Consider the following 14,944-nt stretch of genomic DNA (forward strand, 5'->3'; position numbering starts at 1 on the left):
AAAAATCTGTACATTGAAAAAAAAACTTTCTTGCTTCAAAATTTGCCTTCAGATATATAAAAAAAAAACAAAGCATAGACTTATAAAATACATCATTGAAATATTAAAAATTAAAACACACAAAACTCAAACATTTTCGAGTATTGACTTGCTTAGTAGACAAATTCACATTTTTACGAGTATTACAAAAAACTGTACATAGAAAAAAATTCTTACTTGAAAATTTGCCTTCAGACATAAAAAAAAGAAGCAATGCCTTATAAAATAACTATAATTAAAAAAGAAAAACAAAATTCATAAATTTTCGAGCATTGGCTTGCGTAGGTATAAATATTTTCATTTGTATGATAAAAACTATGCATAGAAAGCAAGCAATAACATTTTCAAAATTTGCCTTCAAAGTAAATTATCACATTATCTTTCTACCTAAAATAAAAAAAAAATCGTGGAAATCGATAGGTACGTAATTACTAGATTGAATTAAAATTCATTTATATCTCTTTTAAATATTTTGTGGTCCTGAAAAGGACCGTTGAATATTTTTTTTAACCTCGATGATTTAAGCACGTTCGCCACGGATGCGTCTGGCCAATTGAATGTCTTTTGGCATAATTGTGACACGTTTGGCATGGATGGCGCACAAATTTGTGTCTTCAAACAGGCCAACCAAATAAGCTTCACTTGCTTCTTGAAGCGCCATAACAGCTGAGCTCTGGAAACGCAAATCTGTTTTGAAATCTTGAGCAATTTCACGAACTAAACGTTGGAAAGGCAATTTACGAATTAACAATTCGGTGCTTTTCTGATAACGACGAATCTCACGAAGAGCCACTGTTCCAGGACGATAACGATGTGGTTTCTTTACACCTCCTGTTGCTGGAGCACTTTTACGAGCTGCCTTTGTTGCCAGTTGCTTACGTGGGGCTTTTCCACCAGTCGATTTACGGGCAGTTTGCTTTGTACGAGCCATGATTTCACTTTTTTTCACTTCACTAATAAACACAACACTTTTGTTCACAATTTTTTTAGAAAAATCGAATGTAGATTTCTGTTTAAGTCATTAAATTGGCTATTCATGTTTCCGTTCGACTGTTTTTTTCATTTTCGTTGTCGATTTATTTGGCCAATCAAAATTAAGAATTGTTATGAAAAATAAGTATAAATACTTGTGGTATTTCGAGCGAAGAGCCACAGTTTAACAGTGACTCTTGTGCAGTGCAGTTCTCTAGTTCAGTTTAAGTGTTTTTTTAATTAAATAAATAAAAATGACTGGTCGTGGTAAAGGAGGAAAAGGTTTGGGCAAAGGCGGAGCTAAGCGGCATCGTAAGGTATTGCGTGATAACATTCAAGGAATCACGAAACCAGCAATTCGTCGATTGGCTCGTCGTGGAGGTGTAAAACGTATTTCTGGTTTGATTTACGAAGAAACACGTGGAGTGTTGAAAGTTTTTCTGGAAAATGTTATCCGAGATGCCGTTACTTACACCGAACACGCTAAGCGTAAGACAGTTACAGCTATGGATGTAGTTTACGCTTTGAAGAGACAAGGGCGTACTCTTTACGGTTTCGGAGGTTAAGAATTTTATTCGAAACAAACAATCGGTCCTTTTCAGGACCACAATTAAATATAAAAGAGATTGAAAATAGAAATCATACACCGTTGACGAACAAAATACCTAATTTTTTTTCATTTGCCAATGAATATATGTATGTATATACCTGATGATTATCAAAAAAAATTATTTTGCTAATTTACTTACTTTTTTGTACCAAAATATTTTTTTTGAAATGGAAACATAAAATAAAATTCCTTTTTGTGAAAAATTTTTTTTTTTGCTTTAGTCGCAAAAACATATTTTATTCCTTGTATTATTCTTTTTTCGAAATGGAAACAAAAATTAAATAAAATTCCTTTTTCTGAAATTTTTTTTGTTGCTTTGCATATTTTATTCTTTTTTCCGTAGAAAAATTTTTTTTTTTTGCTGCTTTACGGATTGGATACGAACAAATATTTCTTTTTCCAAAGGAAGAAAAAACATTTGTTTGTTGCTTTCTTTTTCTTCGTACGAGAATATTTTAGAATATATACAAAAAATTGAAAAATAAACACATCTCTTAATAGAAATTATTGGATACGAACAAATATTTCTTTTTGCAGAGGAAGAAAAAAACATTTTTTGTTTGTTGGTTTCTTTTTCTTTGAAAAAAAATAAAAAATATTTTTTCCGAACTGAAAAAAAAATGTTTTGTTGCTTTACGGATTGGATACGAACAAATATTTCTTTTTCTTCGTACCAGAATATTTTAAAATTGCTATATACCTACAAGAAATTGAAAAATAACCACATCTTTTAACAGAAATTAGAATTGCATACGAACAAATATTTCTTTTTCCAAAGAAAGAAAAAAACATGTTTGTTGGTTTCTATTTCTTTGAAAAAAAAAAAAATAAAAAATATTTTTTCCGAACTGAAAAAAAAATGTTTTGTTGCTTTACGGATTGGATACGAACAAATATTTCTTTTTGCAAAGGAAGAAAAAACATTTGTTTGGTTTCTTCTTCTTTGAAAAAAAAATGTGTTGCTTTACGGATTGGATACAAACAAATATTTCTTTTTGCAAAGAAAGAAAAAACATTTGTTTGTTGGTTTCTTCTTCTTCGTATTTTAAAATATATAAAAAAAATGAAAAATATACACATCTCTTAATAGAAATTATTTGTCGTCCTGAAAAGGACGGTTTTTTTTTTGTTTGCTGTCACTACATAGATTTAAGCACTTTTCTCTGTCTTCTTTGGCAACAAAACAGCTTGAATATTTGGAAGAACACCTCCTTGTGCGATTGTGACTCCAGAAAGTAATTTATTCAATTCCTCGTCGTTCCGAATAGCCAATTGCAAATGGCGGGGAATAATTCTAGTTTTTTTGTTGTCACGAGCAGCATTTCCCGCCAATTCCAAGACTTCTGCCGCCAAATATTCCATCACAGCTGCCAAATACACAGGGGCACCGGCTCCGACGCGCTCAGCATAGTTTCCCTTTCGCAGCAGACGATGAATACGACCAACAGGGAATTGTAATCCAGCACGATTAGAGCGGGACTTTGCCTTTCCCTTCACTTTTCCACCTTTACCACGACCAGACATTTTATATTATTGTTTTTTAAATATTTTTTACAAAAGAAAAAACACAAGAGAGCTCACTATTTCACTGTTCACTGTATCACTGCACACTGTAGAATGACAAAATTTTCGAACTGTGCGCTGTCTTTTATCTAAATTTTCGTATGCTCGCACACAGAAAAAAGAGGGTTGTGGCCTTAGAAAGCCGTTGTGGAAAGAGACAATATAATTCGTGAGTTTTTCAGAAAAATTCACAGTTCTCGTTCAGTCGTCATTGTGTGCAGTTCGTTAATAGTGAAAGTGAAGTGAATTATAAAAATAAAATGCCGCCAAAAACTAGTGGTAAAGCAGCTAAAAAAGCCGGAAAGGCACAAAAAAATATCACCAAGACCGATAAGAAGAAGAAGCGCAAGAGGAAGGAAAGCTACGCAATCTACATTTACAAAGTTTTGAAGCAAGTTCATCCTGACACTGGAATTTCATCGAAGGCCATGAGCATCATGAATAGTTTTGTGAACGACATCTTCGAAAGAATTGCTGCTGAAGCCTCTCGCTTAGCTCACTACAACAAGCGTTCAACAATCACAAGTCGGGAAATCCAGACTGCCGTGCGATTGTTGTTGCCTGGTGAACTAGCCAAGCATGCTGTTAGTGAAGGAACAAAGGCGGTTACCAAATACACAAGCTCGAAGTAATTTTTTTTTTATTGAATTTCTTCAAAAATGGCCCTTTTCAGGGCCGCAAAAATATCAATAAGAGATTAGAGAATTGAAAAAAAAATATTTTTTCTACCTGCGGAAAAATTCGTTAAATAAATATTTTTATTTGTGATTGAAGTAATTTTTTTTTATTTAATTTCTTCAAAAATGGCCCTTTTCAGGGCCGCAAAAATATCAATAAGAGATTAGAGAATTGACAAAAAAATATATTTTTTTTTCTACCTGCGGAAAAATTCGTTAAATAAATATTTTTATTTGTGATTGTAAGAGTATTTTCTATGAAAAAAATAAATTTTGTAAATTGTTCCAGACGCCACGTGAATCATGTCGCGTCCAATAGAAACACAAACATTTTTTTTATTGTTCTACGCATCGTGTACAGTCTCGAAGCGTCGCAAAAGTTTTAATAAGAAACTAGAGATTTGAGAAGAAAGGTATATACATATATTTTTTTTGCCTGTGGAATGATTTTATGAATCTATTTTGTTTTTCTTTGTGATTTTTGATTAGAAAATATATTTTCTATCAAAAGAAATACAAAAGTTAGTTCTGTTAATTGTTCCAGACACCACGTGTATCGTGCCGAGTCAAGTAGAAACGAAAAACATACAAAAAATACATTTTATTAAATAATTTTGTTTGTTTTGTTCTACCCATCGTGTCCAGTTATGTCGCTATGTGTACAGTGTACAGTCACGTAGCGTCACAAAAATATCTATAAAATATTAGAGAATTAAATTTGTTTGTGTTTTTTGATGTCAGATGTATGTAATTTCTATGAAAAGAAATACAAAATTCTTGTTATTTTGTTTAAGATTTTTTTTATTGTTCTACGCATCGAGTACAGTCTCGAAGCGTCACAAAATTTTTAATAAGAAACTAGAGAATTTAAAGAAATGTATGTTTTCTTTGCCTGTGGAATACATATTGTTTTTTGTTTTAATTTTTGATTACAAAATATATTTTCTATGAAAAGAAATACAAAACTTACTTTTGTTGATTGTTCCAGACACGACGTGTATCATGCCGAGTCAACTAAAAACAAAAAAATATAAATTTTGTTTGTATTGTTCTACCCATCGTGTCCAGTTATGTCGCTATGTGTACAGTCACGTAGCGTCGCAAAAACATCTAGGTATAAAATATTAGAGAATTAAATTTGTTTGTGTTTTTTGATGTCAGATGTACGTATGTAATTTCTATGAAAAGAAATACAACACTCTTGATATTTTGTTTAAGAATTTTCTTAATTGTTGCGGATATACTTCATGTCGCGTCCAGTCGATAAAAATATATGAAAATATATGTAATTTCTATGAAAAGAAATACAAAACTCTTGATAAATTGTGTAAGAATTTTTTTATTTGTTGCAGGAATGCGTCATGTCGCGTCCAGTCGATAAAAATATATGAAAAACATATGTAATTCCTGAAATAAAATACAAAACTCTTGATATTTTGTTTAAGAATTTTGTAAATTGTTGCAGGTATACGTCATGTCGCGTCTAGTCCATAAAAATACATGAAAACAAATACCTACATTTTGCCAAAGTATTTCGTTTGTATTTTTCTACGCATCGTGTACAGTCACATAGCGTGGAAACATTTCAATAATTACGTAGGTATTAGAGAAATGCAAAAAAAGAAAAATATGTTGTTGTCTTATTTGATAGTAAAAGTATTTTCTATGAAAGATATTTATTGTTGAAGGCATCGCATCGCGTCCAATCACAAAAAAGTAGAAAATAAACAGTACAGTCTCGCCCATACATATCGCATCGTACCTAGTAGCTGTAGTTAGAAAATAGGCGCCAAAATATATATTATTTATTTGTATTGATATTTCCTTTCTTTCTGCCCAATGAGAAATACATATGAATACAAATAAATTAAGTTTGCTTTTGAATACCTATTTCATAAAAAAACTATTTTCTGTAGAACAAAAAAAGGACGAAAATAAATGCAAAACTAAATACGTTTTCGGTTGTTCAGTCTCGCCCAGACAAATCGCATCGTGCCTAGCAGCTGTAGTAAGAAAATAGGCGCAAAAATATATTATTTATTTGTATTGATATTTCCTTTCTTTCTGCCCAATGAGAAAAACATATGAATACAAATAAATGAAGTTTGCATTTGCAATACCTATTTCATTAAAAAAAGTATTTTCTGTAGAACAAAAAAGCGCGAAAATAAATGCAAAACAAAATACGTTTCCGTTTGTTCAGTAGTGGTAGTCCCGTAGCGGCGACAGCGCGCGCCGGCCGCGCGGCGACGTCGCATCGCATCCAGCCACTTCACCACTTATCCCGTCGCCGTTGCTCCACCAGCCCATCGCATCTCAACGCTATCATCGAGATAGTCCAAAAATTCTCCCTCCTTTTTAATAAAAAATTAAAAAAAAAAAGTTTTTATATCTCATTTTAGTATATTTTTTGTAGCCCTGAAAAGGACTGTGGATTTTTGTTTTGATTTCAACTTTGTTTTTCATTGAAATGGAAATTTTACTTCTTTGCCTTTTTAACAGCGACTGCCTTTTTTGGCTTGGCTGCTGCTGTGGCTGATTTTGCTTTTGGCACTTTAGGTTTAGGCGCGGCTGCCTTTGCTTTTGTTGGCTTTGCCTTAACTGCACTCGTTTTTTTAACACTTTTCACTTTTGGTTTTTCCACCTTCTTTTTATCTGCACTGGCACTTTTTTTTGTTGTGGCGGCTACTTTTTTTACTTTCTTTTCACCAGACACTTTTTTTAATTTTTTGTCACCAGCAGCGGCAGCTTTTGGTTTGGCGGCAGATTTTTTCTTCTCAGCAGACTTGGCCTTTGGTTCCTTGTTGGCACTAGGCGATAATTTAAAAGAACCCGCAGCTCCTTTTCCTTTGGTTTGCACTAATTTACCACTTATTACAGCACCTTTTAAATATTTTTTTATAAACGGAGCAAGTTTTTGTACATCAACTTTGTAAGTAGCAGCAATATATTTTTTGATTGCCAAAAGGGAAGAACCACCGCGATCTTTCAATGTTTTAATTGCCGCATCCACCATTTGCTGAGTCGGAGGATGAGTTGGTGCCGATTTTGGTTTTTTTGACCCACTTGCGGCGGCAGCTTTTTTTGGTTTTTTTTCCGCAACGATTGCAGGAGACGTAGCTACAGTATCTGCCATTTTGAATTCACTATTATTAATCACTTTAGAGCACAATTTTAAGAAATAGAAACACGTTTTTGTTAAAATTGCGCCAAATCCGCACCTACAGAAACGGCTAAATGAGAATCAAAGAGAGCGAAGGTATACAAAAAATTCATTTTGTACATAATTTGTACACTTTTGCAACTTAGTTTCCTCTTAAAACTTCAAAAATTTACGTCTTTTCGACCTAAATATTATAAAACAATTGACAAAATTTATTCTTACAATAATAATAGATAATTTAATAAATAATTTGATTGAAAAAACACTATCTATCAATGCATTAATAACAATTAAAGTAAATGTTTGGTGGTATTTTTTTAATACTTACCAACAAGAATGTTTATATTTAATAAATTAAACATATTTTCAGCTTGAAATTATTTTTAACATAAAGCTGATAGTTTATTTAAACTAAATAACTAAAAATTTCATCAAATTCTTACTTAATTTCTTTTTAATAAAATTAAAACAATATGGGTAATGAAACGCGTAGCATTTTTTCCCTAGGCTGTGACTTTTTCTTAGAAAATTTGTTAAACATTATCCCAAGCAAGAAAACAAATGAAAAACTATATTTATATTATTTTGTTCATAAATATTAAATATTTAATCCATAACAAACATTAAAATACCAAAAATTTAAACTAATAATCAAGCAATCAAAACTCATAAACTATCGAATATTCGCTTGCCAAGGTTTACAAATTCACATTTGTATTACAAAAATCTGTACATTGAAAAAAAAACTTTCTTGCTTCAAAATTTGCCTTCAGATATATAAAAAAAAAACAAAGCATAGACTTATAAAATACATCATTGAAATATTAAAAACTAAAACACACAAAACTCAAACATTTTCGAGTATTGACTTGCTTAGTAGACAAATTCACATTTTTACGAGTATTACAAAAAACTGTACATAGAAAAAAATTCTTACTTGAAAATTTGCCTTCAGACATAAAAAAAAGAAGCAATGCCTTATAAAATAACTATAATTAAAAAAGAAAAACAAAATTCATAAATTTTCGAGCATTGGCTTGCGTAGGTATAAATATTTTCATTTGTATGATAAAAACTATGCATAGAAAGCAAGCAATAACATTTTCAAAATTTGCCTTCAAAGTAAATTATCACATTATCTTTCTACCTAAAATAAAAAAAAAATCGTGGAAATCGATAGGTACGTAATTACTAGATTGAATTAAAATTCATTTATATCTCTTTTAAATATTTTGTGGTCCTGAAAAGGACCGTTGAATATTTTTTTTAACCTCGATGATTTAAGCACGTTCGCCACGGATGCGTCTGGCCAATTGAATGTCTTTTGGCATAATTGTGACACGTTTGGCATGGATGGCGCACAAATTTGTGTCTTCAAACAGGCCAACCAAATAAGCTTCACTTGCTTCTTGAAGCGCCATAACAGCTGAGCTCTGGAAACGCAAATCTGTTTTGAAATCTTGAGCAATTTCACGAACTAAACGTTGGAAAGGCAATTTACGAATTAACAATTCGGTGCTTTTCTGATAACGACGAATCTCACGAAGAGCCACTGTTCCAGGACGATAACGATGTGGTTTCTTTACACCTCCTGTTGCTGGAGCACTTTTACGAGCTGCCTTTGTTGCCAGTTGCTTACGTGGGGCTTTTCCACCAGTCGATTTACGGGCAGTTTGCTTTGTACGAGCCATGATTTCACTTTTTTTCACTTCACTAATAAACACAACACTTTTGTTCACAATTTTTTTAGAAAAATCGAATGTAGATTTCTGTTTAAGTCATTAAATTGGCTATTCATGTTTCCGTTCGACTGTTTTTTTCATTTTCGTTGTCGATTTATTTGGCCAATCAAAATTAAGAATTGTTATGAAAAATAAGTATAAATACTTGTGGTATTTCGAGCGAAGAGCCACAGTTTAACAGTGACTCTTGTGCAGTGCAGTTCTCTAGTTCAGTTTAAGTGTTTTTTTAATTAAATAAATAAAAATGACTGGTCGTGGTAAAGGAGGAAAAGGTTTGGGCAAAGGCGGAGCTAAGCGGCATCGTAAGGTATTGCGTGATAACATTCAAGGAATCACGAAACCAGCAATTCGTCGATTGGCTCGTCGTGGAGGTGTAAAACGTATTTCTGGTTTGATTTACGAAGAAACACGTGGAGTGTTGAAAGTTTTTCTGGAAAATGTTATCCGAGATGCCGTTACTTACACCGAACACGCTAAGCGTAAGACAGTTACAGCTATGGATGTAGTTTACGCTTTGAAGAGACAAGGGCGTACTCTTTACGGTTTCGGAGGTTAAGAATTTTATTCGAAACAAACAATCGGTCCTTTTCAGGACCACAATTAAATATAAAAGAGATTGAAAATAGAAATCATACACCGTTGACGAACAAAATACCTAATTTTTTTTCATTTGCCAATGAATATATGTATGTATATACTAAATACCTGATGATTATCAAAAAAAATTATTTTGCTAATTTACTTACTTTTTTGTACCAAAATATTTTTTTTGAAATGGAAACATAAAATAAAATTCCTTTTTGTGAAAAATTTTTTTTTTTGCTTTAGTCGCAAAAACATATTTTATTCCTTGTATTATTCTTTTTTCGAAATGGAAACAAAAATTAAATAAAATTCCTTTTTCTGAAATTTTTTTTGTTGCTTTGCATATTTTATTCTTTTTTCCGTAGAAAAATTTTTTTTTTTTGCTGCTTTACGGATTGGATACGAACAAATATTTCTTTTTCCAAAGGAAGAAAAAACATTTGTTTGTTGCTTTCTTTTTCTTCGTACGAGAATATTTTAGAATATATACAAAAAATTGAAAAATAAACACATCTCTTAATAGAAATTATTGGATACGAACAAATATTTCTTTTTGCAGAGGAAGAAAAAAACATTTTTTGTTTGTTGGTTTCTTTTTCTTTGAAAAAAAATAAAAAATATTTTTTCCGAACTGAAAAAAAAATGTTTTGTTGCTTTACGGATTGGATACGAACAAATATTTCTTTTTCTTCGTACCAGAATATTTTAAAATTGCTATATACCTACAAGAAATTGAAAAATAACCACATCTTTTAACAGAAATTAGAATTGCATACGAACAAATATTTCTTTTTCCAAAGAAAGAAAAAAACATGTTTGTTGGTTTCTATTTCTTTGAAAAAAAAAAAAATAAAAAATATTTTTTCCGAACTGAAAAAAAAATGTTTTGTTGCTTTACGGATTGGATACGAACAAATATTTCTTTTTGCAAAGGAAGAAAAAACATTTGTTTGGTTTCTTCTTCTTTGAAAAAAAAATGTGTTGCTTTACGGATTGGATACAAACAAATATTTCTTTTTGCAAAGAAAGAAAAAACATTTGTTTGTTGGTTTCTTCTTCTTCGTATTTTAAAATATATAAAAAAAATGAAAAATATACACATCTCTTAATAGAAATTATTTGTCGTCCTGAAAAGGACGGTTTTTTTTTTGTTTGCTGTCACTACATAGATTTAAGCACTTTTCTCTGTCTTCTTTGGCAACAAAACAGCTTGAATATTTGGAAGAACACCTCCTTGTGCGATTGTGACTCCAGAAAGTAATTTATTCAATTCCTCGTCGTTCCGAATAGCCAATTGCAAATGGCGGGGAATAATTCTAGTTTTTTTGTTGTCACGAGCAGCATTTCCCGCCAATTCCAAGACTTCTGCCGCCAAATATTCCATCACAGCTGCCAAATACACAGGGGCACCGGCTCCGACGCGCTCAGCATAGTTTCCCTTTCGCAGCAGACGATGAATACGACCAACAGGGAATTGTAATCCAGCACGATTAGAGCGGGACTTTGCCTTTCCCTTCACTTTTCCACCTTTACCACGACCAGACATTTTATATTATTGTTTTTTAAATATTTTTTACAAAAGAAAAAACACAAGAGAGCTCACTATTTCACTGTTCACTGTATCACTGCACACTGTAGAATGACAAAATTTTCGAACTGTGCGCTGTCTTTTATCTAAATTTTCGTATGCTCGCACACAGAAAAAAGAGGGTTGTGGCCTTAGAAAGCCGTTGTGGAAAGAGACAATATAATTCGTGAGTTTTTCAGAAAAATTCACAGTTCTCGTTCAGTCGTCATTGTGTGCAGTTCGTTAATAGTGAAAGTGAAGTGAATTATAAAAATAAAATGCCGCCAAAAACTAGTGGTAAAGCAGCTAAAAAAGCCGGAAAGGCACAAAAAAATATCACCAAGACCGATAAGAAGAAGAAGCGCAAGAGGAAGGAAAGCTACGCAATCTACATTTACAAAGTTTTGAAGCAAGTTCATCCTGACACTGGAATTTCATCGAAGGCCATGAGCATCATGAATAGTTTTGTGAACGACATCTTCGAAAGAATTGCTGCTGAAGCCTCTCGCTTAGCTCACTACAACAAGCGTTCAACAATCACAAGTCGGGAAATCCAGACTGCCGTGCGATTGTTGTTGCCTGGTGAACTAGCCAAGCATGCTGTTAGTGAAGGAACAAAGGCGGTTACCAAATACACAAGCTCGAAGTAATTTTTTTTTTATTGAATTTCTTCAAAAATGGCCCTTTTCAGGGCCGCAAAAATATCAATAAGAGATTAGAGAATTGAAAAAAAAATATTTTTTCTACCTGCGGAAAAATTCGTTAAATAAATATTTTTATTTGTGATTGAAGTAATTTTTTTTTATTTAATTTCTTCAAAAATGGCCCTTTTCAGGGCCGCAAAAATATCAATAAGAGATTAGAGAATTGACAAAAAAATATATTTTTTTTTCTACCTGCGGAAAAATTCGTTAAATAAATATTTTTATTTGTGATTGTAAGAGTATTTTCTATGAAAAAAATAAATTTTGTAAATTGTTCCAGACGCCACGTGAATCATGTCGCGTCCAATAGAAACACAAACATTTTTTTTATTGTTCTACGCATCGTGTACAGTCTCGAAGCGTCGCAAAAGTTTTAATAAGAAACTAGAGATTTGAGAAGAAAGGTATATACATATATTTTTTTTGCCTGTGGAATGATTTTATGAATCTATTTTGTTTTTCTTTGTGATTTTTGATTAGAAAATATATTTTCTATCAAAAGAAATACAAAAGTTAGTTCTGTTAATTGTTCCAGACACCACGTGTATCGTGCCGAGTCAAGTAGAAACGAAAAACATACAAAAAATACATTTTATTAAATAATTTTGTTTGTTTTGTTCTACCCATCGTGTCCAGTTATGTCGCTATGTGTACAGTGTACAGTCACGTAGCGTCACAAAAATATCTATAAAATATTAGAGAATTAAATTTGTTTGTGTTTTTTGATGTCAGATGTATGTAATTTCTATGAAAAGAAATACAAAATTCTTGTTATTTTGTTTAAGATTTTTTTTATTGTTCTACGCATCGAGTACAGTCTCGAAGCGTCACAAAATTTTTAATAAGAAACTAGAGAATTTAAAGAAATGTATGTTTTCTTTGCCTGTGGAATACATATTGTTTTTTGTTTTAATTTTTGATTACAAAATATATTTTCTATGAAAAGAAATACAAAACTTACTTTTGTTGATTGTTCCAGACACGACGTGTATCATGCCGAGTCAACTAAAAACAAAAAAATATAAATTTTGTTTGTATTGTTCTACCCATCGTGTCCAGTTATGTCGCTATGTGTACAGTCACGTAGCGTCGCAAAAACATCTAGGTATAAAATATTAGAGAATTAAATTTGTTTGTGTTTTTTGATGTCAGATGTACGTATGTAATTTCTATGAAAAGAAATACAACACTCTTGATATTTTGTTTAAGAATTTTCTTAATTGTTGCGGATATACTTCATGTCGCGTCCAGTCGATAAAAATATATGAAAATATATGTAATTTCTATGAAAAGAAATACAAAACTCTTGATAAATTGTGTAAGAATTTTTTTATTTGTTGCAGGAATGCGTCATGTCGCGTCCAGTCGATAAAAATATATGAAAAACATATGTAATTCCTGAAATAAAATACAAAACTCTTGATATTTTGTTTAAGAATTTTGTAAATTGTTGCAGGTATACGTCATGTCGCGTCTAGTCCATAAAAATACATGAAAACAAATACCTACATTTTGCCAAAGTATTTCGTTTGTATTTTTCTACGCATCGTGTACAGTCACATAGCGTGGAAACATTTCAATAATTACGTAGGTATTAGAGAAATGCAAAAAAAGAAAAATATGTTGTTGTCTTATTTGATAGTAAAAGTATTTTCTATGAAAGATATTTATTGTTGAAGGCATCGCATCGCGTCCAATCACAAAAAAGTAGAAAATAAACAGTACAGTCTCGCCCATACATATCGCATCGTACCTAGTAGCTGTAGTTAGAAAATAGGCGCAAAAATATATATTATTTATTTGTATTGATATTTCCTTTCTTTCTGCCCAATGAGAAATACATATGAATACAAATAAATTAAGTTTGCTTTTGAATACCTATTTCATAAAAAACTATTTTCTGTAGAACAAAAAAAGGACGAAAATAAATGCAAAACTAAATACGTTTTCGGTTGTTCAGTCTCGCCCAGACAAATCGCATCGTGCCTAGTAGCTGTAGTAAGAAAATAGGCGCAAAAATATATTATTTATTTGTATTGATATTTCCTTTCTTTCTGCCCAATGAGAAAAACATATGAATACAAATAAATGAAGTTTGCATTTGCAATACCTATTTCATTAAAAAAAGTATTTTCTGTAGAACAAAAAAGCGCGAAAATAAATGCAAAACAAAATACGTTTCCGTTTGTTCAGTAGTGGTAGTCCCGTAGCGGCGACAGCGCGCGCCGGCCGCGCGGCGGCGTCGCATCGCATCCAGCCACTTCACCACTTATCCCGTCGCCGTTGCTCCACCAGCCCATCGCATCTCAACGCTATCATCGAGATAGTCCAAAAATTCTCCCTCCTTTTTAATAAAAAATTAAAAAAAAAAAGTTTTTATATCTCATTTTAGTATATTTTTTGTAGCCCTGAAAAGGACTGTGGATTTTTGTTTTGATTTCAACTTTGTTTTTCATTGAAATGGAAATTTTACTTCTTTGCCTTTTTAACAGCGACTGCCTTTTTTGGCTTGGCTGCTGCTGTGGCTGATTTTGCTTTTGGCACTTTAGGTTTAGGCGCGGCTGCCTTTGCTTTTGTTGGCTTTGCCTTAACTGCACTCGTTTTTTTAACACTTTTCACTTTTGGTTTTTCCACCTTCTTTTTATCTGCACTGGCACTTTTTTTTGTTGTGGCGGCTACTTTTTTTACTTTCTTTTCACCAGACACTTTTTTTAATTTTTTGTCACCAGCAGCGGCAGCTTTTGGTTTGGCGGCAGATTTTTTCTTCTCAGCAGACTTGGCCTTTGGTTCCTTGTTGGCACTAGGCGACAATTTAAAAGAACCCGCAGCTCCTTTTCCTTTGGTTTGCACTAATTTACCACTTATTACAGCACCTTTTAAATATTTTTTTATAAACGGAGCAAGTTTTTGTACATCAACTTTGTAAGTAGCAGCAATATATTTTTTGATTGCCAAAAGGGAAGAACCACCGCGATCTTTCAATGTTTTAATTGCCGCATCCACCATTTGCTGAGTCGGAGGATGAGTTGGTGCCGATTTTGGTTTTTTTGACCCACTTGCGGCGGCAGCTTTTTTTGGTTTTTTTTCCGCAACGATTGCAGGAGACGTAGCTACAGTATCTGCCATTTTGAATTCACTATCACTATTATTAATCACTTTAGAGCACAATTTTAAGAAATAGAAACACGTTTTTGTTAAAATTGCGCCAAATCCGCACCTACAGAAACGGCTAAATGAGAATCAAAGAGAGCGAAGGTATACAAAAAATTCATTTTGTACATAATTTGTACACTTTTGCAACTTAGTTTCCTCTTAAAACTTC

General features: G+C 32.2%; 3 protein-coding genes across 3 annotated transcripts; all 3 read right to left on the reverse strand.

Annotated features, from left to right (window-relative positions):
* Window positions 1–559: 559 nt before the first annotated feature.
* On the reverse strand, window positions 560–8,715 carry LOC129950582 (histone H3-like). The gene is made up of 2 exons (XM_056062512.1): window positions 8,317–8,715; window positions 560–970 (listed from the first exon to the last, which is right to left on the reverse strand). Exons 1-2 carry the CDS (start codon window positions 8,713–8,715, stop codon window positions 560–562), a joined length of 810 nt encoding a protein of 269 aa, XP_055918487.1.
* Window positions 2,771–3,145, reverse strand: LOC129952375 (histone H2A). Its single transcript, XM_056064930.1, has one exon. The coding sequence runs from the start codon at window positions 3,143–3,145 to the stop codon at window positions 2,771–2,773; it is 375 nt and encodes a 124-aa protein (XP_055920905.1).
* A 1,807-nt stretch (window positions 8,716–10,522) lies between the features above and the next one.
* Window positions 10,523–10,897, reverse strand: LOC129952376 (histone H2A). Its single transcript, XM_056064931.1, has one exon. It carries the CDS (start codon window positions 10,895–10,897, stop codon window positions 10,523–10,525), a length of 375 nt encoding a protein of 124 aa, XP_055920906.1.
* Between the last annotated feature and the right edge of the window lie 4,047 nt (window positions 10,898–14,944).

Source organism: Eupeodes corollae, chromosome 3 (assembly GCF_945859685.1).
Source record: "Eupeodes corollae chromosome 3, idEupCoro1.1, whole genome shotgun sequence".
Taxonomy (NCBI): Eukaryota; Metazoa; Arthropoda; class Insecta; order Diptera; family Syrphidae; genus Eupeodes; species Eupeodes corollae.